This window comes from Coturnix japonica, chromosome 1 (assembly GCF_001577835.2).
Source record: "Coturnix japonica isolate 7356 chromosome 1, Coturnix japonica 2.1, whole genome shotgun sequence".
NCBI lineage: Eukaryota > Metazoa > Chordata > Aves > Galliformes > Phasianidae > Coturnix > Coturnix japonica.
The window spans coordinates 95,972,896-96,000,778 of NC_029516.1; the positions used below are offsets into that span (position 1 = coordinate 95,972,896).

Sequence of the window (27,883 nt, forward strand, 5' to 3'; positions counted from 1 at the left end):
TCTTCCTGTTGCCCACTCCTGATGCAGCCCAGGATGCTGTTATCTCTCTGGGCTGTGAGCACACATCGCTGCCTCACATCCACCTGCCGGCAGCCGTCGGATGCCCTCTCAGGCCCCACCCCCAGGCGTGGCCGTAGAGCCCGCGCATTTTTACCTAAAAAAGAGCGAGAAGGCAAAACACAACAAACCCTCCCTCCAGCAGCCACAGAGGCCATGGCCCCGCCTCCCCACAAGGGGCAACGAGCGGAGGGAGGCGCGGCCTAAGCGCTAAGCCCAGCCCCCTCCGGAAGAGGTTGCGGCTGGCGACGGAAGGGCCGTGAGGGGGGCGAGGCGGATGTGCGCGCTCTGGGCGCTCCCCGACGGCCCCATTCCCTTCTCTTTCCCGCCCCGGCTCTCGCTGCGGCACAAAAGATGGCGGCGAAAACTCAGGGCGGCATCCGCCTCAGCGCGGTGAGCGCCTCAGCGCGGGGCTCGGGAGCGGTGGAGGGGACTGCGAAAGGCCGGATGGGCCTTAGCGAGGGAGGAGGAGAAGGAGGAGGAGGAGGAGGGGCGAGCGGGGGTGGCGGCTGCGCGGGGCCGTGGAGGCTGAGGGAACATCCCGCTGGACGCCTCTGGGAGGAGGAAGCGGGAGACTGGACAGCGATCGCCGTTCTGCAGCCGAAGCGGGAGGCTGAAGGGCGGCTGGGTGTGCTCGGGGCCGGGCGGGCGTTCCTGGCCCTTGTAGGGAAGGCAGATCCAGTCGGGTTTGCAGCCGCTCCCAGCTCTCCCCGTCCAGCGCTCCCGTCCTACCAGCCGAGGGCGGTGGGGGTGGGAGCCGCCAGACCCGCTGCGCTGCTCGGTGTCGCATTGCTCGCTGCCGTCCTTCCCCTGCAGCCTCTTCCTTATTTACTCTCATCTTGTCTGGATGTTGTGTTGATGAATATGATTTAGCCGGGAAGTATTGGGAATGGTTGGACTAGATGATCTTCTAGGTCTTTTCCAACCTTGATAATTCTGTGATTCTGTGATGAATACTCTCAGTGCGAACGGAGGTGCCGCGGCTCTTTCAGTTGCTCGCTACGCCGCGGTTGAAACTGGCTATTTTTGAGGGACTTTCTCGTTTGTGTTGTGTACGTCTCTAAGTAACAGGAGCAACGCGGACACATGGCTCGGGGCCTTGCTTTGAAATCAGGAATTGAGTGGTGGTGGTGGTGGGGAAGCTGGATCCTTACAGGAAAGTATCTGCTCAGGTGTCAGAGCGTAACGCCTATGTCACGTGTTGGACTGGGTCATCTTTATGGCTCCCTTCCAGCTCAGGATATTTATGATGCATCAGTCTGCTCTCAGCGCTGCTTAAATTACCTTAAATTAATTGGCGTAATTGCAGAGCTCACCCGTTTGAAGTTTGGGAATTACACTTCTATTTCAGCGCTTTAATTGCTGTAAGTGCCTGATTTGCTTTCTTAGGGAAGGGCTCACCTGGCGTTTTAGATAACGTAATGCTTCAGAATGCGTTAAGGTTTCCTCAGGGGAAAAAGTGTGCCTGCGTTGACATCTGTTGTGGGTAGCGTGACTTGGGCTATGGGCAGAAATGACATTGGCAGATTTACAGATGACAAACCTCTGCTGTGTTGTGGTCATGTAAGTGTATCAGTGCAGTGGGAGGGAGGAGAAAGGAAACAAGCAGCCAGATGGAAGAAAAGCAGGAGGAAGAGAATGGCAGTGGTGTTGTTCAGCCAAAAGCTGCAGAATAGCTCTAAAAGACAAGGCTGTGTGCTCGGTAGTTATGACTTGTGCATGAGATGATCTGTGAGAGATGGAATGGTTCAGTTTTTTTTGGGAAAACTAAAATTCTCAAAGCTGCTGCTTTGTTCTTAAATATTTACTGCTCATAATTGTAGGACATGTTCTGCCTGGTACAGTGTGTCTTTCTGTCAGATGAACTGTAGATGCGGTTTGAAGTTGAGTTGGATTTTCAGAAGGAAATTCGCTGCACATGGATGCCAAATGAAATCATTAAGCAAAACCCACTCACGGACATAATGGTTTTGGTCAGTGTACAAAGCAGCTGGATCATCTCAACCACAGCTATAGCGACATAGCCAAATGTGAGCATTTACCTGGAGATTAACACTCGTACTGTACCCTTGGTACTGTATAGCTCAAAGCTAAATAGGCTTAAATATTTTCCATCGAGTTCCACCTCAGTTGTGTTGGCAGCAGGATATGCTTTGAAGCAAGCTAGGGATACCCTTGGTCTGTTCCCCATTCCTTTAGGTTGGATGTTAGGGGAAAGTTCTTCACTAGGAGAGTGGTGAGGCCCTGGAACAGGCTGCCCAGGGAGGTTGTGGATGCCCCATCCTTGGAGGTGTTCAAGACCAGGTTGGACGGGGCTCTGGGCAACCTGATCTAGTAAATGTGTATGTTTGGTGGCCCTGCCAGGCAGGGGGGTTGGAACTCCATGATCCTTGAGGTCCCTTCCAACCCGGGTCATTCTATGATTCTATGATCTTCTTAGTCTGATTTTCTTGTGTGTCCTTGTTTCACAGCCTTCCATTAGTAAATGATGCTGTTGCAACTCTTTGAAAGGGTTGATAACAGCAGGACGGGGGGAAATGGTTCTAAGTTGAAGGAGGGAAGATTTAGGTTGGACGTCAGAGGGAAGCTCTTTACTATGAGAGTGGTGAGGTGCTGGCACAGGCTGCCCAGAGAGGTTGTGGATGCTCTTTCCCTCCAGGTGTTCAAGGCCAGGTTGGATGGAGCCCTGGGCAGCCTGGTCTAGCATTAAATGTGGAGGTTGGTGGCCCTCCCTGTGTTAGGGGAGTTGGAACTTCATAATACTTGAGGTTCCTTCCAACCCGGGTCATTCTGTGATTCTGTACCTTTTCCTGTGAACTACCCTCTCCAAGATGCTCACCTTTAGCTGAGGAAGCTTTAGAGCCAAGAACCAGTGTCTAAAAGGTCTCATGTTCTAACCTGTATCTTCTAGTTTTGAGCAAGTGTTCACGTTCCTGCAGCTGGGTGCCACCCCTCAGCCCTTTTCACAACCTGAAACAGCCACCCAGGAGAGACTGGTGTAATTCTTATGTTTGTTTATGAAAGATGTTTCTTTTCAGAGTTGGTCACTGGTGTGCAGCAGTGACACGAGGAATGGAGAGGCATCACATTACCCAGGCAGTGCATGATGAGATTTTCTTGCCATACTGATCCAAACTCTGCATCACAGGAAAGAGGACACAGCTCTGATTGTCAGTCTCAGAGATGCTGAAGTTCTTCCTTTCCTCAGCATTGTCTGACCAGGGGAGGCTCACAGCTTTGAATTCAAAACTAGTGGGGGCTTTTCTTTCAGATCACAGAATCACAGAATGACCCGGGTTGGGACCTCAAGGATCATGTAGTTCCAACCCCCCTGCCTGCAGGGCCACCAAACATACACATTACTAGATCAGGTTGCCCAGGGCCCCGTTCCAACCTGGCCTTGAACACCTCCAAGGACGGGCATCCACAACCTCCCTGGCAGCCTGTTCCAGGGCCTCACCACTCTCCTAGTGAAGAACTTCCCCCTAACATCCAACCTTAAATCTTCCCTCTTTTAACTTAAAACCATTTCCCGTGTCCTGCTATTGGTCAGCCCTTTTGAAGAGTTACTCCCCTCCTGGGAGTAAGTTCCCTCAGTTACTGAAAGGCTGCAATGATCACCCTGCAAACCTCTCTTCTCCAGGCTGAACAAACCCAACTCCCTCAGCCTGTCCTCATAGGGAGTGCTCCAGCCCCTGATCATTCTTCTGGCCCTTCTGGACCCTTTCCAAAATCTTATGTCTTTCTTGTACTGAGGCTCCACACCTGACACAGTACTCCAGATGGGGCCTCACAAGAGCCGAGTAGAAGGGACAATCACTCCCTATCCCTGCTGACCACCCCTCTCCTGATGGAGCCCAGATCCCCATTTGCTTTCCAAGCTGCCAGAGCCGCACTGCTGGCTCAGAGAAACTGAAAGCTCCATGTAACCAAGAGCTGTGCTGTACATGCTGTTTCCAGTAATTGGGCTCGATATCTTGAATTCTGAATTATTAGTAAGCTGGGAATTGTAAAAAAGTACAATGACTTCAGCTGATTCAATTTGCCACAGTTTATAAAATGGTAATTTAAAAACACATGGCAGTAAAGAATGTAGTGTCTGTCTATACTTGCAGTCCAGCTTGGTAGGGAAATACCAGAGTTAAGCTCCAGTCCTAAAGCATGTCGGGTGCTCTCTATGACCTTTGAATCAAGGTGAGATTTGTGGATGCTTTTTATGCCACCAGTGTAATTATGCTGATAAGACATAGGCATATATATGCACTGTCTGTGCTCAAGAGCTTGTAAAAGTATAATTACAGGTATTGTCTGCAAATACACCCATATCAAGATCAACAGTTAAACTTCCCCAAACACTGCACTGACAAATCACAGAATTATCAAAGTTGGAAAAGACCTAAAAGATCATCTAGTCCAACCATTACTGATAACTTCCCGGCTAAATCATGTCCCTCAGCACCACATCCAAACGTTTCTTGAACACTCCCATGGTTGGTGACTCCACCACCTCCCTGGGCAGTGCATTCCAATGCCTGACTACCCTTTCCAAGAAGTAATACTTCCTAATGTCCAGCCTGAATCTGCCCTGGCGCAGCTTAAAACCATTACCTCTAGTTCTATCACTGATTACACTAAATCCTTAAGTTCTGTGATCCCTCGTTCTGCTTTTCCTGTTCTTTTGATCTAGGTGAACGTATACAAACCTAGGCTTTTGTGAATGACTTGAGAATACTTTTATCACTGACACCTATAAAATGTGTCACATAAATACATTATTGTGCACGTTGCCTTGTAGTCCTAGTAGTGCCTACATTCTTGTGGTTACATCTGATCATAAGTGAGGCTGAAATACAGGAGTCCGAGTTGCCAGCAGCACCAACCTGCATTTGAAAGAATCTGCCAGGTCTCAGTAACAGGCAGTTTTGATCAATATGGGTAAAGGGATCAATGACGTTAGGCAGTAAAGTCACTGGGTGTATTAGGTGTTTTTTTCCAGATTAATACTCATGGTTTAAGATTTACATTTTTAATATTTGAGAGCTTGTGTTAAGGTTGTTACTTTTGGGTGGAAGCATTAATGGTTTTTTGTAACTTCACACCGGATCACAAACTGATGCTGTTGTTTCTCTTTTATTTCAGCTTTGCCCAAAGTTCTTGCATACCAACTCTACCAGTCACACCTGGCCCTTCAGTGCAGTTGCTGAGCTTATAGGTATGTGGATCATTAATACTTGTCGTACTTTTTGTTGCCAGTTGTTATTTTTTGTTCCATCAAGTAAGATCTTATTCTATTCCTGCTTGATGTGGTTGACCAGGTTTGAATTTTGTTAGGACAAAGACATGCCGGTACACATTAAGATGAGAGAGCACGCTCATTATAAGAAGTTGCTGTACATTCTCATTAATCTCTGTTTCTAACTGAGTGACAAAGGGTCCAACCATGAAAGCATTTTGACCAGCTTGCATGCAACCAGCCTGTGTTACTCCCCTTATTCCTCTGCCACCCATTGGACCTTTCCTTTTTCTTCACTTCTTCCAAAACATCTCACAGTGATTTCATGACATTGACACAATACCCCTCAAACATCCTTATTTTCTTTTGGGTTACAAAGTTCCTGGCTGATGGCTTATGCTCGAGTAGTTTCTTTTAACAGTCTATTCATCAGCATCCTAGTAGTTTTGTTACTGCTTTTATTATCTGCTGTTTGTTAGGGCTTGAGTATACATTTGGCTTATTAGATCCTGTTTGTCATTTTGTCTTTTATTTTGAGTAACTGTTAAGTAAATATTCTTCCTTGTTTCTTTAGCTGGGGAATGATTAGCGTACTTTCTCTGTTTCCTTAAAGTAAAGGTGTGGTATGGAAAGATCTGCTGATCTAGCAGCTCTCTACTGCCCAAGGGAGCAGCTCTTCTGCTCACACATTCCTTTGCTTCTTCTGTGCTGGTTTTGTCAGTTGTTAATTCGGAAGAGGAGGAACCTAACAAAATAAGAAAATTTCTGCTAGATAGGGCCAGCATTGGCACAAAGATGGAAATCATAACCGTATGGCTATGGGAAGGACTGGATGTTTTAGTGATGAGTCATGGCTGAAAAGCTAAGTCATTTCAGCTGTCTTATCTTGTCACGCCATACCTGCTTGGAGTTAGCAAACATGTTCTGTGCAAGGCGTGGACACATGCCTTCTTCCTTCCTGTTATGCTGTATGCTTTGCTTTAACAGAGATCCAAAAGTGGCATGACTAGCTGGTCATCTTGGTTTTGTAAACTGTCTTTCACATGCTGTGTGCATGTGGTGGCGCAGTGGTAGGAGTGCTGCTTTGCAACACCAGAGGCCCGGGTTCGAATCCCCCTGTGGTACAAGTGGTAGAAGTGCCGCTCTGCTACACAGGGCTCAAATCCTGGGGGTTGGACTTGATGATCTCTAAGGTCCCTTCCAACCCGCACGAGACTGTGAGACTGTGATCTATACCGTATGCCAAATATCAAGCGGTATTAATTGGGCTGCATTACTGAGGCAAGATTTGCTTTTTAAGCTCTAGTCAGTGTTTTGGTAATTATGTTGCTGATTTCTAAGCCTCAGTCAGTTTAAATGTAAGTGAACTGTTTGTGCTACTTAAATGGGGCATCTAGAGAGAGCTGGTGAGCTGGCAAATAAGGAGAGCTGCACAAAGTATGGACCTGAAGTATTTTCAGTCTGATTGTGCTTGAAATATCCTCTTTTGTTGATGCTGAACTATTTTTATGAACTTTTTCACTGTGGGTGCAGTGTGTAGTTTGTACTCACAGACAGAAAACTGTGAGCTATGGTTGCTTTTTATGGCTGCTGTGTTGGCCTGAGCTGTGTATTTCTGCCTTTCAGTTGAACCTGCAAAACAGATAGTGATGCAGGGACACCAGTTCTTTCACAGCTCTTTCAAATCCTGCAAATAGGGAGTTTTAAGGTAAAGCATTTTATATGTCTGTAGAAGTCAGGCCTTCCTAAGGACAGGCTTCTGAACAACTTGCAGTAGCAAGATATACATTTGTGGCTATTGGCTTTGCAGGTAATGAAGTAGAACAGCAGTCATTTTTTTCACTTGGGCCTTCAGCACTTGGGCTTCAGGCTTTTACTTTTTTTTTTAATGTCTGATTTCTCATTTAGAATACCCCTAGTTGGTAAGATACTTTTGTAGCCATGTGTATGTGTCAGCATCTGGAGTATGGACAGTAACCTTGCCACCTGAGAGCCAGTGTTTCAGTGGCTGAAAGTGAATTTTGCAACAGCTGCCTGGGAGGCAGAAAGCAAAAGTAGAAACTTGTCTGGTTTTTGTTTTCTGTTCTCTGTCCCAGCTGCTCATCTCAGCCAAAGCTTTTGGCTGTACGTCACTGTCATTTGTAGTGACTAGAAAATGTCTCGGTTCTCAGGCAAAGTTTGCTGGCTTTTGATGGAGCTTTGTCATTGTAATGTTTTAATCTACTGTTGCTAACTATCAAGAGGATGGTATTGTAGGAGGTTTCATATTTAGCACAACGTTTCCTTTATTAAAAACTCCTAATAGAAAAGCTCTTTATTTCTGTGCAGAAGTTGACAGATATCCCACGACTTTCCTGAGGAATCTGAGCGAGCACATAATTCCTGCAAATACCACATACCTGACTGCAGAGATGAAAAACTGCTGTAATTGTAGAGCTTTGTTAGTTCGCAGTGTGCCCCTACAGGGTCATAGGATCACCATGAGTGTAAAATTGAGAGCCCACAATGCAATACTGGGCAAACGTCTCTTTGATGAAGCACAGCACTGTAATAAAGTTAGGGACAGCAATTCCATATAGCTACAGCACTGCAAGGCTAATGTTTGGTGGATAGACTGTGTGCTTATGACTACCAGATAAGGCTGTGTTGTGTTTTCTGTATGACACATTCAATAACTTTGAGAGTTGCTGTTTGGCATCTTCACTGGAATTAAAGTACTTTCACTGCAAACATGTTTTATGTGTTAACTTTTCTATGATTCCTTTCTTTCTTAGTATCCTGTTCTTGTTTACTTTTCTCCCACTTCAGATAACGCTTACGATCCTGATGTGAGTGCCAAACAGATATGGATAGACAAAACAGTGATAAACAACAATATATGCTTGACGTTCACTGATAACGGGAATGGTATGAACTCAGAGAAGCTGCACAAAATGCTAAGGTGGATAATCTCTTTTGTGTATATTTTTTCTTGTCATTATTCCAATTTCTATTTTTGTTATTGCTTAATTTAACTCCTTTCTCTCACATGTAATCGACTATCCTCATTTTTCTATTTAGCACTTCTGAGGGTGAGTGATTACATAAGTGAGGCTCTAGAAGTGAGATGCTAGTACAGCTTTCATATAGTTTTGGCTGTTTGTTTTATTTCCTAGTTTCCTTTTATCCTTTCCATCAGCATTCCCATTTAACTTTCTGTTCAGGGCATGTGCAATGTAAACTCTCTGTAGTACCCTTCAGTGGAAGTAAGGAGATTATTTTCCCTGTTTGCGCATGCTTTAGACTAAGTTAGCAAATGAGAGACAAGGGATGTTCAGTTCAATCCAATACTTTGGAGTGCTGAAAATGTACTGCAGAAATGTTAAGGGGATGGGAATTAAATTGATGTTGATTATCATTTTACATTTTAATATCCCGTAGTGTTTGAACTATTCTTTCTGCAGTTTGTTCCTGCAGTTAGCAAACAGATTGCTGTTCCAAATTCTCTTCTAGTGTGAAAGATGTTCATCTGCCTCCAGATAAGTCTCTGGATATCAATTTGAGGAAGCTTGAATTCAAATGACTGTTTTCTTTTCCTGCAATATACCATAATTAATAGTTTATTTGTTAAATTCCATGCTCCATATACAGTTACCCGTTTGACTTCAAGTGTAATGTTTAGTTACCCGTAGAAAATATGTAGATTGTATATATTTAAGCAAATAGGGGGGAGTGACTAAGGGGGAAAATAACCTAAGGGGCTTTTTTTCAGTATTTATTGCAAAGCCAGTGGATAAATATGCATAGGTATATTCCCATGTGTTTCTAATGACTCGAGGCAGATGGAGTCTTTTAGATAATACTTTAGAGAAAGTTAGATTCATCTTTTAATTGTGTTGTGATTTTAGGAATGTTATGTAGGTGTTGATTCTCAGAGTTTGTGTTGCTGTTCATTGTTTAATTGCATAGCAGTCCCTGATCTTTAGAACAAGAGATGGATTCAATATATGGTTAAGTCAAATTTGATGCACCTTGCATGCATCTTTTGGGTTTTCAGTTGTTTGTGGGGCTTTTTACAGTCTTCTAATATCTGGTTTATTTCATATCAGCTTCGGCTTCAGTGAGAAATCTGTGATGAATGGCCGTGTTCCAGTGGGACTGTATGGAAACGGGTTTAAATCAGGGTCCATGCGCCTGGGAAGAGATGCAATAGTCTTCACCAAGAATGGAGAAACCATGAGCGTCGGTCTCTTGTCTCAAACTTACCTGGAAGTCACAAAAGCGGAACATGTCATGGTTCCTATAGTGACATTCAACAACCAACATATCCTTTTGACAATTCCTGAACACGAAGTTGTGTATGTGTGTCAAACTTGACTGGTAAAGGAAATCTTCTTATTGTCTTTTTCAGATACGTTCTAAGATGGGCAGAAGGTTATTTAAGTTATAATGTGTTAAAAACTGTTACATTTTTTGGAGCTCTGTATTTGAATTGTGCAATGAGAGCCTATGAGGGGTGTGGGATCCTATTGCAGAAGTTTACTAATCTTCTGATTTCTTTATTTTCTTTTACATGTAAAGTTACTTTCCTTAACATTTTGCGTACGACAGATAAGTGATCCAGCAGAATCCAAAAACAGTTTGAAGGCCATCTTAACACATTCTTTATTTTCTACGGAGGAGAAATTAGTGGCCGAGCTCGATGCTATAATGGGGAAAAAAGGGACAAGAATCATAATTTGGAATCTGAGAAGGTAAGATGAGGCCCAGTTGTTCATACCTTTTCTTTCTTTCATTTGCATTATCTCTTCGGTGTATGCAAGTACACGAGGGTTTTTTTGCAGAGTAACTGAAGAAGACTGGATGGAGAGTTAGCTGCAGTTGGTGAAATTAGACTCAGATCCATTTGAACAAAGGAGAACTTGAAGGATTCCATATTTCATTTTGGTAAAATATTGTTACTGTTCCAGAAGAAAAAATTGAAACAGATGAATTATAAATCTAGTATCTCAAACCAATGGGGAGAGACTCGGACCTTTCTAAACTTCTTACTGTTTATCACAGTACAAACAGGAGTCCAAGTAAATAGATGCAGTTAATTACATTCATCTACGTATGTTTTATTCACAGAAGAATGGATTTTTAGACTGTGGTAGCTTGGAGTTGCTGTATTCTTTCTTTAAACAGCTGTTGTAGCAGTGGCAGCTGGGTGTTATCATTTCTTATCTCCTTTCTCTTTCCTCCTCTTATTTGGTTGCTGTTCCCTTACTTGCAGGGAGCCCATATGATGGTCCATCTGGAATAGTTCTAACTTGCCTTTAACAGTGATGGAACTAATTGTTTGGGAACTTGTTACCTCATGTTACGCTCCTGAGTGTTTAGTTTATTGCAGTTTTAAATACCTGAAATAGCAAGGTATCCATAAGAAGCAATGTCAAGTGCTTTTATGGGCCAGTAAATTTGGCAGGAAAATAGTTTATTCTTGCCTATCATTAAAAAAGGGATGGGGAGAAGACTCATTCTGGGTTACAGTGGATTAAATGTTAAAGAACAAAATCTCGGTCAATCAAAACCAATGAAAAGCTTTTTTTATTCTTTTCCTATTTCATTAGTTTCTTCTGTATTTTGGAACTTACATCACTTTTAGCTTAGTAGATTTTTATGCAAGAAAGCTGGAGGTAACAAAATCTATATCTGAATGTTGTGCAAAACTACAGCCAGTGCAATTAAATAAAAGAAACCCTCTGGTGAGCACTGCAGTAAGAAATTGTGATGAAAAATGACTGAGGTAAGAAGTTGTAGTTTGTCATTCTCACAGCAGTAAGAATCTTAGGCAGTTTGCATTGTTGAGGAATTTTGCATTGAGAAGGAATGTGTGCATCATGGCCCAGCTGGTGTTCTCGGTGATACTGAGTTCTTCTGTTCTAATTGCACTTCACAAATGAAGTTAGAATTTATGCAAGTTTTATTTGCTAACATTTCTCTTATATCCCTTGGACTTCTAAAAGAAGCTAGTGAATGTTTTTGAATTCTAGCAAGTCTGCAAGGAAAACCACTATGGCTCAAAGGAGTTCTGTTTCTTCATGTCTTTTTTTTTCTTGCATCTTTGTGATATCCTCTGGGTTTGTTGACCACTTTTAAAACCTGAAATGCTTTGGTAAAACAAGTGTTAAGAGGGCAGATGTTTCTCTCTGCACGTGATGCAAGATGGGTCATCTCCACAAATCATATCTTCACATCTTCCTCTATTTGTAGTTAGGATATTTTAATATACACCTAAGCCACACCTGCCTACTACATATTCACAGGATTATACTAGTACAAGGCTACACAGACATAACTGAGCCTTCTGCACTTGTGTGGGAGTCTTCAGTGGTTGTCTGGGGAGGTGTCTCCCTACTCACTTTGTCCATGTTTGGCCATAGGTTTTCTAAGGACGCCTAGTTTTCATCTAGTCTCTACTGACTGATTACTGTTTTGGATTTGTGCCCCTATTTCAAGGATGTTGCTCTTATTATAGAAGTCTTGTGGTCAGGAAGGATATTTATCATAGATAAGCAGTACATCTGGAAGTTATAAGCAGAATGATAGAGTAAGCACCTTAGTTAAGCAGAAATGGCAAATAATTAGAGATATCAGGTTCACCTCAATCTTCTTTTTTCCCTCTCTTAATTGAATTTATTTCTTATTCTTAGAGATAAAAATAATAAAACGGAATTTGACTTCGACAAGGATAAATACGACATCAGGATTCCAGAAGACTTAGATGAAACAGGGAAAAGAGGATATAAAAAACAAGAGAGACTGGACCAGATAGTTCCAGAAAGTGACTACTCACTAAGAGTATGTATGCTTTTCTTTTTGTTTTTTCATTTATTTACTTGTTCTGTGGAAACCAAAAGATGTATGGTTTTGTTGTGATGTTACATGCCGTACTATAGGGATGTTGATTGGAAAAAAGACGGTCAGAATTTAAATGTTAGGGCAAATGGGTCAAGAGTATTTGGAAAACAGGGTGTGTTTGTGAACTACTGTAAATTATGAGCTTCAGCTGGGTTTTTTTTTCCTATTGTTTTTTTCTATTGTTTTTTTCTATTGTTTTTCCTATTGTTTTTTCCTGTTGTTTTTTCCTGTTGTTTTTTCCTGTTGTTTTTTCCTGTTGTTTTTTCCTGTTGTTTTTTCCTGTTGTTTTTTCCTGTTGTTTTTTCCTATTTTTTTTTTTTTTATTGTTTTCCCATTGCTTCCCCCATTGTTTCCCGTCTGTGATATAATTTTTAAGCTCCAAGTAGGGAATAAGAATATAGGCTTGTATATCTGAACACAATTAAAAACTCTTATAATGGTAAAACGGTATCTTCAGACACCTGATTAAGTTGCCGTATTCACGAAAGTCCTCTTTCAATTGCTGTCAATGTGATTTGTATTATATATGTGCACTTGAGTTTCCTGTGGTTTGTGGAGTCAAGTTGGAGGAGCGAAAAAAACAGTTTGTAACTTCTTAAATCTGGATTTGTCTTTCCAAACGTGGTAAATGTTTTACAGTATGTTTTTCTTGAGGATTTTTAGGTGCACGGGTTTTTTTAGGTGACAGAGCACTGGAACAGGCTGCCCAGGGAGGTGGTGGAGTTTCCTTCTCTGGAGATATTCAAGACCTGACTGGACGCCTACCTGTGTGACATGGTGTAGGGAGCCTGCTTTGGCAGGGGGGTTGGACTCGATGATCTCTAGAGGTCCCTTCCAACCCCTACAATTCTGTGATTCTGTGATCTCATTGCTGTTGTTTTGAATAACGGGAATTATTGTATATTTTGTAGGCTTACTGCAGTATTTTGTATCTGAAGCCAAGAATGCAAATCATTCTGCGAGGACAAAAAGTGAAAACGCAGCTGGTTTCCAAGAGCCTCGCTTTCATTGAACGTGATATATATAGGCCAAAGTTTTTGAATGTATCCTTTATTAATGTGATGACTGAATGCTTAATTTAATGATGAGACTGTGTGTGTGTAAGCTGTCTAGATTGTTCTGGGAATGTTGCAGCTGTCTTTATGGTTGTTCTTTAATTAAGTATTTTCTGTGAAGACATACCACAGGAACTATCTCAATACTTAGAATAATGAGGGAAAATAAAAGAGAAAATACCAGGACCCAGTTTAGAATGAGCCCCTCAAAGTCTATATACTACTTGTGTCACATTACATTAACTGTACTTTTCCTTAATATCTGATAAAAGGCTAAGACAGTAAGAATTACGTTTGGATTTAACTGTAGAAACAAAGATCACTATGGAATAATGATGTATCATAAAAACAGACTCATCAAAGCTTACGAAAGAGTTGGCTGTCAGCTAAAGGTAGGAATTTAAGCTGAAAAATGCTTTAACGTCGTTAGAAATCATTTTCACTCAAATGCTGATTTATTTATTTTAAAGAATACAGGTGAAAACTAATGTGTTTTTTTGTCAATACACCTTTTTCAGTTGGCATAGCAGTTATTGAGTTATTGAGTTGTTATTATTGAATTAATGAGTTATTGAGTTATATGCAGTTGTTTAACTTTTGAAACTAAGCTTAATGCATGAGATACAGAATTCATTGTGTCTTTCAGAACAAAAAGAGGGATGGGTTGTAGGGTGTTCATTCTTTTTGTCTGGTGGATCTGCATCAAGAGTTCTTTTGGAGATTATTCATAAAGCAGGAGGCTGTGGATATATAAATTATAATTACTTCTGTCAAGATCCTACAGTTTTAGTATAGGATTTGTTTTGTTCTCCCTGATGGATCTTAATTTTTTACAGGCGAACAACATGGGTGTTGGTGTAGTTGGGATTATCGAGTGCAACTTCCTGAAACCAACCCATAACAAACAAGATTTTGACTACACGAACGAATACAGGTAAATATGTATTTTGCATAGGCTTTTAATTTAATAGTATTTTTCACTGGGAGATACTTGACTGTAAAAGATTTCTTCCCGTTTAAGCAGTGTGAATACTGTGTTCGATCATTAAACCGCATGACTCTTTTAAACGGAAGGGTAGGATGTTAATGTATATGCTGATCATAGTGTGGTCATTGTGCAGACAGTGAAATCAAGGGTACAGTACTCATCATTTTTTAAGCAGATGCCCTAAAAGCAATTGATTGCAACTCTGCCCTTCACTGACTGTGGGATGAGCCCAGAATAACTAGCTTAGTTCTGGGTATTTGTACAGCAGGAGATTAAAACTGTGAGATATGAATCCCACATGATTGTCAATTCATAGTGATTCATCACAGTTTCCTGGGGGTTGTTTGTTTTTTGTCTTTGTTTTTAGACATTTTTTTCATCCACTGTTTTTAGTTTCTTTTTTAAGAGTAGACTTCAGTTTTCCTGACAGAGCATTTAAAAGATACAGAGCTACCTGAAGGCAGCTGTGATTTGGAATGAAGCTTGATTCCATCAGTTAGTATCTAGTGTGTTACTTATTATAGCTGCACTGTAAACCTGGTTGAGAATCTAATCTGATTTGAAAAAATAATAAAAAAAAATTGTTCTTAAGCCAGAAGAATTGCTTATTTTGTTTATGATGCTCTTCTGTGAATTGATTGCACTAGCATTGTGGATGGAGATGTGTGTGGGGAAGGAAAGGGGAGGAAGGGTGAGTTACCTCAGCAGGAAAAATGTCTAGGGAAAATCTCCTAGATGCAAACATAGGGATTTACTTCACTGTGTTTTCTTTCCTTTCAAGATGATGAGGCATTTTCTATCTTCTGTGCTGCTTGGTGTTAAGGGATGTTAGGAGCAGCTGCCTCCCCCAGCAGCTGTGTCCCTGGATGCCCCCTGGCCTAGTCTGGGGACCCAGGGTGTCTGTCTTCCCTGTCACTTTCCCATTTGCAGGCTTAATTAGTTGAGCACGTGTCTCAGAGATGCAGACACAAGGCTGGTACGTTCCCTTCAGTAGCACCTATGTCTGGGCCTTGCATAAAGTGTGGATGTAGGCAGATGTGTACCCTTCTTTTCCTCAACAGGTAGAGATTGAAGGTCACTAGTGAGGGTACATACTTTACAGTTTATATTAGTAAGTGTATTGAGTACCATCACAGCTCCTCTGATTGCTTGACACTCCTGGCCCAATTTTAGGTCTTTTAATGCAGTCCATAGGTCCACTGCATGCTGAATGGTCTTCCTTGTTGCTCAGTACAAATCAAAACAAAATGCACACTTTAAAAAGCATAGAATTATTAAGGTTAGAAAAGACCTCACAGATCACCCAGTCCAACCATCAGCCCACACCCACCATGCCTATTGCCCACGTCCCTCAGTGCCACATCCACACGGCTCTTGAACACCTCCAGGGATGGTGACTGCACCACCTCCATGGGCAGTGTGCTCCAGAGTCTCATCACTCTTACTGAGAAGAAATTTAACCTAATACCCAACCTGAACCTCCCATAGTACAACTCTTCAGTTCCCCCTCAGCCTATTACTAGCTGCCTAGAAGAGGCCAACCCTCACCTTGCCACAGCCTCCTTTCAGGTGAGAGCAGCAAGGTGTCTCTTGAGCCTCTTCTTCTTCAGACTGAACAATCCCAGCCCCCTTAGCTGCTCCTCATAAGACCTGTGCTCCAGACCCATCACAGCTTTATAGTCTTTCTCTGGACATTCTACTGGGCCTCACCTGCAGCAAGGAGCCCAAAACTGAACACAGCACTTGAGATGTGGCCTTACCAGTACTGAGTACAGAGAGACTAATGCCTCTCTGGTCTTGCTGAGGTGACTATTTCTGCTGAGTGCACTATTTCTGATATACTGTCCCCAGAAGGCACACTTGCATGTGCCTCTGGACAAACGAGCACAGACTGACCCTTTGGCCTAGCCCTAGACCTGGGGCCTGCTACTCACTGGCAAGTTCAGCTTGAAGCTTGCTGGTTAATGCACATGCATATCCATGTGCATGCTAAGTTTGATGAAGATTCAGGCACTTGTTCTTCTCCAGGTGCTCCCAGCAACTTGGTGCCAGTTGTACAAGGTGAGGACCCTTGCTTGCTGCAGCAGCTGACTCCTGATCTCAAGGCTGACTCCAGTAGCTGGCACCTATCTCCACTCATATGCACAGGTCTTAGCAGTAGCTGGCACTTAGTCTTTGCAGTGTGTATGTGTGTGATAGAGAGAATATGCAGAGAGTTAAAATGTAATAAGTAGATAGGGTAGTCTGCAGGGATCAAGCACATTGATGGGTTAGTCAAGTATACTGTATGAAGCTCTGTGTATACAAGTAACCTAGAAGCAGTATCAGAGTGCTGTAATGAACTAAGCAGTTCACTGTGGTAGTTGAGGAGCTGTGGCAGGATAACGCCAGCCATTCCTGCCATTGAAACCACAGCTCTCAATGGAGGAGAAGCAAGATTGGTAGCTGGCAACGTAACTGCTACAGCCTCTACAGTTCAATCTGCCTGTATTTTTAAATAGCTCACTGTGTTCCTCTTTGCAGTGGTGATGGCAGCTTCAAGCAGTTCCTGTGGCTGCAGCTATTGAGCTAGCAGAGCTATTAATGAGAACACAAGTTAAAATAGACCAGGGAATCAATCTCGTGCTTGTTGTTGCAGCACAAACGTTCCCTGAACCATTTCTTTTGTGGTAGCACTAACAGTTCCTTTGGCAAAGGGTATGCATGGGATAGGCACTTCTATTAATCAGGTTTTACACCGTGTTTCTGCAAGCTGGCACAGTGAGCGCTGATCGGTTTTTGTTGTTGTTTTTTGGCACTTGTAGTAAGAAACTGCTTGTTTCTTTGTTTTACAAAAGATTGCTTCTACAGAAGTTTAAAATGTAAAGTCCCGTCCCAAAGCAGAAACATAAGACCGTGCTTTAATGCTGTGATCAGCATGAACTTACTTGCCTCTCTCCCTTTACCAAAAGAGATTCAGTCCGTGCGTTGCTGTTCATTTCTGCCCCTTTGCTAATTCCTTCTTCAGGCCGCAAAATTCATGACTTGGATTCAGAGATGTTTGAGGTGGAAATTTTCTGGCCTAGACTAGATTCCTTATTCCTCTTTCACATCACTCTTTCCTGTGTGCCTGCTCTGATGGTCATACAGTTGTGAAATGATTAGGTTCCTGATAAGAAAACTAATCCTAAAGCTAAAAATTAATACAGGGGAAAACCACCAGATTTTTATAGAATCATAGAATTACCCAGGTTGGAAAAGACCTGGAAGATCATCAAGTCCAACTGCAGCCTAACCAGAACCCTAACTCTAACAACCCTACACTAAATCATATCCCTGATCACCACATCCAAACGGATCTTAAACACAACCATGGATGGTGATTCAACCACCTCCCTGGGGAGCCTATTCCAGTACCTAACTACCCTTTCTGTAAAGAAGTTCTTCCTAATATCCAACCTAAGCTTGCCCTGGTGCAACTTAAGGCCATATCTGGGCCCATCATATCCTTTATATCTGACAAACACTTGTCCCCACAACTTCTGGGGTTTACTGAAAGTGAAAAGCTTACTATTGTGAAGATGTAAGTATTAGGGTGGTTCATATACTTATTATTTCACTGTTGTCTGTAAACATTCTTGCTGTGCTAAGATTTTACTTCTTCATGTATTCTCTGAAAAACTTTTGTTTTCAGGCTTACAATAGCAGCATTAGGAGAAAAACTTAATGACTACTGGAATGAAATGAAAGCAAAGAAAAATGAAGAGTATCCATTAGCTTTGCCGGTTGAGGAGATACAGTGAGTATCACTTTCAAATAGAAGAGCATTACATGTTGTTATCACTGCTTTATTCACGATGGTGCAAATAAATTGTTCATGTGAAAGTCGTGGTATGTTTTTTTCCATTACAGAAAGCAGCCTGATCAGACATGGGTGCAATGTGATGCGTGTCTGAAGTGGCGGAAGCTACCAGATGGAATAGAGCATTTGCCAGAGAAGTGGTACTGCACACTGAACCCTGACCCACAGTTCCGGTAAAATTATATTTAGATGACTATCTAAACACTGCTTTGAACTTTATTACTTTATTGCCTAATGTAAGCGCATATGTTAAGGTCTTTATTTTTTCTTAACTCAGGGATTGTAATGTGCCAGAAGAACCAGAAGATGATGACTTAATACATCCCACATATGAGAAAACTTATAAGAAAAAGTGAGTACTGGAGATTTCAAGGATTCCTACACTAAGAAAGGAACGTGAAAGCTAAACACCCTTTTCTCTCACCTGTGGCATAACTGCAGCTCTTCTAAGAACTCATCCAGTCAGAAAACAGCACCCTGAAGTCAAAACCTCAACACAGCCGTGAATAGATGAACAGTGTTTTTCTTTTCTCTGTTATTAGCATGTTGATGTGTTGTTGGAGGTGAAGAGGCCTCTATCATTTAGTAACAAGTAAGGAGAATAAAGCAACAAGGTATAGTATGTTAGAGAGAAACAAGTTGTTATGGATGTTAAGAGCCCTCGCCTGGGTGACTACTATTTTCAAGAAGCTGAAAGCCTCAGTATGTTTGTTTAAGAATTTGAGGGTTCCTAGTTAAGATCACGGGGAAAAAAAATACTTGAGCAATCTTAATGAACTCTGCTGGTTTACATTCTGAAAAGCATTCTTACTGTTTTTCAAACCTTTATTTTAATCTGAGAGAGAACTTGTTTGAAGTTTAAATTCAGCTTTCATTTAGCTCAACTAGTAGCTTCAGAGTTCATGCAGAAAATTTTCATTCAGTGGAAGAGAATGTTAGAAATTCAGTGTATATTGCTGAAAATAAGGTGTTTAGTTTCTGATTTAAGTGATGTGATTTTGGTTTCACAATTAATGAACATTTTCAATCTAAGATAATTATTTTTTCTTTCCCCTTGCTCCTGTGCAGAGACAGGGAAAAACTGAAGAAACGCCTTGAGTACCAGGTAACTCTCCTTAACTTGACGGCAAACCAACTTTGGTAGCCATTGTTCGTTCTGGCACCACTGCTGTGCAGTTTGATCCAGTTCACTAGGCTCTGAGTTGGTTTGCTTTAAATAGTGGCCAACTGATTAGGCCAGCAACCTTTTTGATAGCCGTGTAGGCTGTGCTTTCTATTGGTAAGCCAGCAATCTGTCTCTTCTGTCTGTTGATAGAAGTCAATGCTACATTTTATAGGTGTGCCCCGGTGGCGCAGTGGTAGAAGTGCCGCTTTGCAACACCGGGGCCCGGGTTCGAATCCCCCTGTGGCGCAACTGGTAGAAGTGCCGCTCTGCTACACAAGAGGCTCGAATCCCGGGGGTTGGACTCGATGATCTCTAAGGTCTCTTCCAACCCGCACGAGACTGTGATACTATGATATGTCGTACTGAAGAAAGAGTTTGAAGGGGATGAAGCTGCCTCACAAAATAATACCAGAAAATAAGTCAGTCACTGCTACTTGTTTTTCATAGCACAATATCTGGTTGTTGGAAGTGGATTTTTTTGTAGAGGGATATGTGGATAAAGATATAAAAGTAAAGATGTCCTTAAAAAGAGGGAGTGGGGGAAGGACAGAATTTGTCATAGCTGTGTTCTTGAGAGTTTGTTTTGCAAGGAAGCGCTCAAATTCAAATAGAGATGCAAATAAAAATGATGTAGTGATAAGAATATACAGATTGGAACTCAGAATCGGGTTTCTGAAGTGAGATGTAGCTTTCAAAGTAACTGAACTTCAGGCCACTCGGTCTCTTTATAAAAGATCTTCCACGTGCTGTTTTAACGTATCTGCTTGGTCATATTCATTTTCCTGCAATTAGTTTTATCCAAGTAGGAAAGTTATTTCTGCACGTCCAAAATGAATGAAATATTTTATGGAACTAATTATTAGCAGTATTAAGAGAGAGAATTGTCCCATATTTTGTGTTTGACGGTCAGACTTCAGACACAGGTACAGAAAAGGCTGGGAAAAAGCACTCCCCAGGATTCTGCGTGGTACCTATAATAGGTATTTCTTGGGAAACGCTTTTAAGATCAGATAGCTGCTTTCTGACAACAGTAAATCTCTGCATGGGAAGGAGTTTGCAGCTGTAGTCTCCTGAGAAATCCGCCAGGAGTCTGTAATCCAGATTTTAAAAGAAACAAACAAGAAACCTTGCTACTTTCAACTGTTATGTGATGATTATCTTTTCTAATACCTGACTTAAACCAGCATGGAAAAGACGTGAAGGAAGCAGTTAACTTTCTGTCCTGTTTTGCTTATTTTCTGTGTATGTGATCATTAAGCTAACTCTTTTTTTGCTTGTTTTTTAACAAGGGGGTATAGTCCACCTTTCTTATTGAGCCTGGGTTGATGGAGATTGCTCTGTGGAGAATCCTTGCAGTATACAGCAGAAATGTGTGTCCTAATTTTAAGTGTTTTCAGATAGTCAGTGAAACTACTTGAAACTTATTCTGAAGACTCTCCTAATGTCTATTGCTTTTTGTTCTTAACGTTATCTTATAGATCAGTAATGAAATGCTTTTAAAAACGTCAGTTTCCTCAAGTAAAGACTTTAGAACGTTCACACCCATGAGTGGAAGGGAAGCTGTTCCAAGAGCACTTTTACCAGAAACATCAAATGCTTCTGTCAAAAGACCTCTGCTTATTTCAAATAGATCAGTATCTTCACCTCATTCTGATTCTGATACCAGGTTAGTGAACCTGTACAAAATAGATGGGTTTATTTTTAAAATTAATAATTCTTTTAAACAAAAACGGTGTCAGGTGTAGTCCCATCTTTGGGTCACAGCTGCCAAAGTTCATGTGTCGCTTTTTGGTAATACAGGAAGAACCATGTTAATTAAGGATGCCTAGGAACTGCATGAAGAACAAAAGTGAGAGCAATATAATGAAAATACTGTGTTGTCAAGGAGAATTGCTTAGTGGCTTGCCTTAATTTAGGAAAAAGACTGTATTGCGTTAACCTCGTTCTACAGGATGTTTTCCTTAACCTCTCTTATAGGTCTTCCCCACCCCAAAAATGTTGAGTCTGTCTCAAACTAATATATGAAAGTAATAATCTTGTGTGTGGATGTCAGCCATAGTTTTTACAGAATAGGTATTTACTGTGACTCATGATCTTAAGATGCTCTTCAAGGAGGCATCCCTTTCTAGTTATCCGGTAGTAGTTTTGAATTGTGTGCTTAGACACATTTGCAGTATCTGAGCGATACAATAATCAGTTTAATGTTTCCTTTCTCAGTCTGAAACGGAAGATACTCATCAGTGTGACACCTGTAACTATAAAGACGCGTCGTTTAAGTGACAGAACATTCAACAGGCATGATGATGATGACGATGTCATTATTTTAGAGGAGAGCAGCACTCCAAAGCCTTCAGCAGATTCTGATGTTCCAGTGATAAAAACTGAGTGTATAAATGTTGACCAGGAGGGGCAGGAAAAAAATAGTGATGTAAAAGAACCCTGCAGTGCAAGTACTTCAGAATCAAAAAGCGAACAGCTGACCTCTGCAACGCAGACGGAGGTCCCAGGTTTGGTTGTTAAAAAGGAAGAGGTGGAAGATGACATCGGTATTCAAGTTCCCAGTGCAGAAGAGGAAACTAACCTGCACAATGTAAATAATCTATCTGAGACATCTGCAGATCTTGGGAACGAACTGAGAAATCAGCTGCTATTAGTAAGCAAAGAGAAAGAGATGTACCAAACCAAATGTGAAGCACTAACTAAGCAAGTAGAAACACTGGAACAGAGGATACTAGAAATGAATGATAAGTATGTGAAAAAAGAAATGTGCCATCAGTCAACTGAGACAGTTGCAGAAGAAAATGGTCATGAGAGAAGTTTGGCAGAAACAACTGTTGCAGAAGAAAATGTTCATGAAAGAAGTTTGGCGGAAACGACCCTTCTCTATGAACAGGCCTTAGAAGAAATAGCAAAGCTAAAAGAGCAGTGCAGTACTCTGCAGAACTTAAAAACTGAATGCAGCCGCTGTGCTGACGGTGAAAGTAAGAGCGAGGTAGATGAAATCGCTGTGCAGCTGGATGATGTTTTCAGGCAACTGGACAAATGCACCATCGAGAGAGACGAATACAAAAGTCAGGTATGCTGGTTAAAGCACTGGATTATTTCAAATGAAGAATGTAACTTTCCATTTTCTTAGGCGAATGTGTTGTAGCAGTTCCAGTGCACAACATGTTGTATGGTTAAATTCAGTCTATTTATTAATCTAGACTCCTAGAAGGATGGGGAAAAAATATAATCTAGCCTGGAATCTTTTGCTTTCTTGGATTCCATTGACAGCAATAAGCAAACTTGAGAGTCTGACAGCAGGCTGACAGCATACTGTTCAACTGGCTACTTTAAAACAGTCTGTAGGTTACAATATCATAAAATGTCACCAAAAAGCTGATTAAAAGCTTTTGTATTGGCTGTGTTTATATTAAACACAACAAATCAAAGTGTAAAAATATTTATTTTTATTTATTTGCTAGGTGGAACTACTGGAAGCGGAGAAAAATAAAATCGCCTGTCAGTGTGAAGAGCTTAAATCAGAAATTGCAGATTTAAAGGCTTCAATCCCACAAGCAGTAGCACACGCAAATGATTCTACAGCCAGTAATGTAGAAGACACTGTTAATTTTTCTGATGGAGAAAGGTATCAAATTTTTTCTTCCTAGATTTATTTCAAGACTTTCGTTGGCTGATTGTACATAAAAGACCTTGACAAAGATCATGTCTGACAATCATATAATAAAACGTGGTTCTTGGAATTATTTTGCTGCCTCTTGTGACTTCTAAGTTGATTAAACTTATGCTTCATCTCTTCATCCACTGATTTTTTTTTAGTCTCAACTTAGTGCTGCTTAAGCAAGTACTTGACCATTGCCCAATAGAATGTCATAGTGACTCTTTAAGTACTGAAAATCTTATAAGAATTCTTAGATTCTAGCTTGTAAAACAAGCAGAAAAAGAAAGGAAGCAAGAAAGGAGTTCATTAGCTTATGTTGTGCAGATGATCTTTGCTTTTGCATGCTATTTTTATTTCTTGACTCAGTAGTACCATACTGCAAAGAGTTTGTTTTCGGTTTTGGAACTGATTTGACCTTTCATGTAAGAATTTGCTGCAGGCCAATCCTCTGGAACTGCCAATGTTCAGGGTGTATCTTTGAACTGAACAAAAGTTTACACCTCCAAGTAGGGATCTTGCTGCTCTCCATTAATAAAAAACAGCAAACACATAAAAGAAGCAGCCTTTCAGTACCTGAAGGGAACTTACTCCCAGGAGGGGAGTAAACTCTTCAAAAGGGCTGACAATAGCAGGACACGGGGAAATGGTTTTAAGTTGAAAGAGGGAAGATTTAGGTTGGATGTTAGGGGGAAGTTCTTCACTAGGAGAGTGGTTAGGCCCTGGAACAGGCTGCCCAGGGAGGTTGTGGATGCCCCGTCCTTGGAGGTGTTCAAGACCAGGTTGGACGGGGCCCTGGGCAACCTGATCTAGTAAAGGTGTATGTTTGGTGGCCCTGCCAGGCAGGGGGGTTGGAACTACATGATCCTTGAGGTCCCTTCCAACCCGGGTCACTCTGTGATTCTGTGTATGTATGTATACAAGATGGAAGCAAGCAAACTCAGCATACCCAAGTCCATGGAATCAGATGAAATGTGATAGAGCTGGCCAGATGGTGGAGAGTTGGCCTTGTGATGATGTCCAAAAGTTTGTGGCAGGTCCCTGATAAGTGGTTTAAATAAAAAATTAATAATAATAATTAAAAGGAAAAAAAAAAAGTTGTCATGCCCATATTCAGGGCAGGCAGAAAGGAGGATCTGAACTACAGAATGGCCAGTCCAATCTCAGTTCCTGAGAAGGCCCTGAATCAAATCTGCCTGGTAGCTGCATGTAAGCTCATGATAGTCAAGGTGATCAGAAACAATCAGCCTAGAATTTACTGAGGGCAAAGATTGCCTTTCCAGCTTGGTAACCTTTCCATTGAGATGACCAGCTCTGTGGATAAGGGGAGAGTTGGCCTTCATTTTAGAAAAGCTTTCAACTTAGTCTGCCATAATATTATAACCAAATTTTGTGAGATATGACTTAGACCGGTGGACTAGGTGGTGGGTTGTGAACCTGCATAGCAGGCTGCTAGTCTGCTAAGCCTGAGCATCAGTATCAAGGCCAGTAATTGTTAATGGCTTCCTTAATGGCCTACGTGACAGAACACAATTAACTTGGTAAACTTACAGTGGAGCTGAGTTGGAGGAGATCACTCGTACCTTGGATGGTAGCACTACTGTTGAGGGACCTTGGAAAGTAGGAAAAAAATGACCAAAAGAAATATCGTGAAAGCTCAGTAAAGGCAGCAATGATGTTCTGTGCTTTCTGCTAGGAATAATCTCTGCAGGTGGGCAAGCTGAGGTCCTGGGCTGTAGTGAAGGCGGATTAGAAGATGAATGCAAATCAACAGTGCCTCTTGTAGTGGGAGCACCCAGTGCCTACCGGGCCCCTTTTAACCTAAATTTGTTTGGTTTTTGTTTTTGTTCTGGGATTCAGTCTCCCCTGCATCTGCCAGCATTTTACTTTTTGCTTACTGCATCTGACTACTTCTACATAGAAGAACTAGAAATTGCATGCATTACTTGTGGTGTACTTACAGGTCCTTTGGGATGTAATGACTCTATGAAGAATGGCTACTGGAGATAATAAAGAAAATAATGGTAAAGGAAATGCTCAAGAGAAGGGATGAATGACTTAGAAGCAATTTGACCAGGAAGAGGATAGGGCAGTGGAATCGTGAAAGAAATCAAAAAGAGGAGAAATAATATTTTCCCCATTATTAAAATTGCTGCTTTGTCTTCATGCTTTCAAACCTCTGGACAAACTACTCTTTCATACCTTCTCTTTTTTTCTTTCCTCTTTGTTTTCTCTTCCTTTGTTCGCATGTGTGATGGTAGTTGGCAAATCCTAAATGTATTAAATATTTTTAAATACTGGTTTGAGAAATAAAAAGGTGTTGTAGGAAAAAGGGTTATGCCAGTGTTTATTTGCTAACTTCAATAGAAGTATTGAAAAAAACCTTTAATCCATTCTGGGAAAGGCAGAAATCTTAGTATTTGTTTGAAACAAAGGAAATACACGCCTTCAAAGTTAAAACTCAAGACAATAAGCTGTGAAAAAATGATAGATCTCGAAATGATCTTGTTGCAGTTTCAATTTCATAAGCTCTCTGTTGGTTTATGGAAGTCACATACCAACCATTTCTATTACTGAATGTTACTCCAACTTTGTTAATTTACATTCTGTGTATTTGGATGTGAAACTTCATCCATATCTAAACATCTCAAATTATTTCTTCACAGCCTGAAACTGCGCTCCCTTCGAGTGAATGTTGGACAGCTTTTGGCTACAATCATGCCTGATCTAGACTTGCAACAAGTCAATTACGACATTGACGTAGTGGATGAAATTTTAGGACAAGTTGTAGAACAAATGCATGAAATCAGCAGTACTTAAGATCTTAAGATTTTCAACAAACCCCTACTTGATCTTCCAGTTTAACCTTTATTATAGGCTCAGAAGTGTAAATACTGCTTCTTCACTTTATATACTTCACAGTTTGATCAATAAATGTATATACTCTGTGCGTTTAGGTGTTCCCACGGATGCAGTGGGTATTATCTTAACTTTCTCTTAAATGAACACTGTCAATATTGACCAACCTCGTTGTACTTAAAAGATTTTGCTTTTAAAATGTATTTGTAATTAAATTTGCAAATATTTTTATGATTAAGAATGTTAATACTTTTCTACAAAAGTTTTGGTTGACTGTTGGTCTTACAGATGCAGTTTTTTTTCCTCATCCAAAATCCTACCAGTGGAATATATTACAAACAATGCAAAAATAAAAGGAGAACCTTGCTGATTTTCTTCCCAGAACAAACCTCAGTAACTTTATTGTAAACTACAGTATTTTCATTGCTATCAACAATGTTGTGTGTTGCATTAATGGGTTAGAAATTTAACTAATAGATGGAAATTTGGGCCATATTGGCAGTATTTATGTCTTATTACCAAAAGAAAAAATCTTTAGGGGTTTTACTCCAAATATGGATGATCTTTGATACCCTTTTGGATTTTCTGGTGTTGCTAAAGGGCATGATCTGTACATAATCTTACAGCATAAACAAATCCATGGGATATTTCAGCCTTTTCAGTCTTGTGTCCTGCCCCTGCTGTTTGACTGTTACTTCCTTGTTCCAAGAACCAGATGGTATTGGAGTGCAGTCAGAGGGATGATTGGTTCTACCCCATGCTTCTCAATTGAATGCAGCAGTACTGGCTTATAAATCCAGTACGTTCCAGCACATGAGTTCAAGTGGTCAGTATTCACATGCGGCTCTTGCCTGCCATTTTTCTAAGCCAAAAGCAGCTGGTGGTCCATTGGAGAGAATGTATGCAAAGCTAGGGTAGGATTCCTGGAGACCTCTGCTGTAACACCACCTCTTGAGGCTTTAAGGCCTTACTTCAGGGCAGCCCAATGCAAAAAATAATTGGCATAGAGGCTCGTTGATGTATTCAATTAATTTGTGTATTTTACCTCAGAGGAAAAAGTGTTGTAGCATAAAGCAAGCAGTCTGCCCGTGAGTCTCTCAGGCTGAAGCTTACCTTTCAATCGCAGTGGGTGATGCTGCATGTAAATGGGTCAGGCTACTAAATCCTTGCTTATCTAGTCAAAGATTTTGAGAAGGAGAGGTGTGTTTTCTTATCTGTGGTGTTAAACAACAAAGTAAGCTAAGGCTGAAAATGTTCAAATGTGACTTGTTTATGCTGTCTTAATATTTAGGTGTCTTCTATTACAGGTAAGATAGATGAGTCCCTCTCTTTTTTTCCCTCTTAAATTATCACAGTAATTATTAAGCCATTAAACTTGTTTTATTACGGTGGTGACAGTATTCTCTTCAGCCAACTGCATGCTTTTTCCATTGAGGTAATCAGGAATAAAGGGTGGGTGAAGAGCCCACCTTTTATCTCTGGTGGTATTCATCATCCAAACAGTGATCAAGAAAAACAGTTTTTGCTTTAAAAAAAAAGATTAAAAAACCACAAAACTGCATTCAGTGTTTGTTATTAGGAATTGTCCTTTTTGTAAAGCCAAGGGTTTTGGCTTTTGCACTGTTAGCTGTCCATATTTGATTGGATTAGGTTCCACTTAGTTATAGCTCATTTTCTTCCAGCGGGCAGTACTTTTGATTTCAGGATGCTTTCTGTTCCAGTACGCCAATAAGGATAATGCAATATTGCTTTGCTTTCATGGTGGCTAAATCGAATGTTTGGTTTTTTTGGAGAGGTGGCTGTAATATAACTTTTAAATATGACTTTTAAAAAGTTTCTGATTTCCTTTTTTTTTTTTTTTTTTTTTTTTTGCTGTGTAGTTTCCATTCCTTCATCGTTATTTATTACGTTTCATGAGATTCTGTAGCTGAGTTTATTGTAGATGACATAAAATATAGCGTTAAGTCTATATTAAAAACGGGAAAAATTACAGTGTACGTTTACACTTGGAAGAGCAGCGGACTGATGGAAATGCTTTTTATTTGTCAAAATGTATTTTTTGTAAAAAATAAAAACGGAAAAAAAAAAAATAAACCTGAATTTGCTGGATCAAAAACACGTGATGGGGTGCCGTGTTTCCTT

The 27,883-nt window shown here is 41.0% G+C and overlaps 1 protein-coding gene across 3 annotated transcripts; it reads left to right on the plus strand.

The window, feature by feature from the left end:
- Positions 1–296: 296 nt before the first annotated feature.
- On the plus strand, positions 297–27,859 carry MORC3 (MORC family CW-type zinc finger 3). Of its 3 annotated transcripts, XM_015882243.2 has the most exons (18): positions 341–450; positions 1,881–2,087; positions 5,197–5,269; positions 8,099–8,231; positions 9,379–9,593; positions 9,876–10,023; positions 11,965–12,112; positions 13,084–13,215; positions 13,500–13,619; positions 14,064–14,161; positions 17,889–17,993; positions 18,107–18,229; positions 18,334–18,408; positions 19,125–19,161; positions 20,700–20,887; positions 21,439–22,297; positions 22,689–22,852; positions 25,549–27,859. In XM_015882243.2, the coding sequence occupies exons 4-18, from the start codon at positions 8,200–8,202 to the stop codon at positions 25,700–25,702; spliced, it is 2,598 nt and encodes an 865-aa protein (XP_015737729.1). In that variant the 5' UTR covers positions 341–450; positions 1,881–2,087; positions 5,197–5,269; positions 8,099–8,199; the 3' UTR covers positions 25,703–27,859. The 3 variants fall into 3 exon arrangements, with proteins under 3 accessions (XP_015737707.1, XP_015737718.1, XP_015737729.1); XM_015882221.2 differs by lacking the exon at positions 1,881–2,087 and having other exon boundaries at positions 297–450; XM_015882232.2 differs by lacking the exons at positions 1,881–2,087; positions 25,549–27,859 and adding an exon at positions 24,846–25,539 and having other exon boundaries at positions 297–450.
- The last annotated feature ends 24 nt before the right edge of the window (positions 27,860–27,883 follow it).

Excerpts from the sequence above, each read along its gene's own strand:
- MORC3 (XM_015882221.2), top strand. The coding sequence starts at position 412 with ATGGCGGCGAAAACTCAGGGCGGCATCCGCCTCAGCGCG. Across the intron at positions 5,270-8,098 it reads TGCAGTTGCTGAGCTTATAG|ATAACGCTTACGATCCTGAT; the intron begins GTATGTGGATCA and ends CTCCCACTTCAG. Across the intron at positions 8,232-9,378 it reads AAGCTGCACAAAATGCTAAG|CTTCGGCTTCAGTGAGAAAT; the intron begins GTGGATAATCTC and ends ATTTCATATCAG.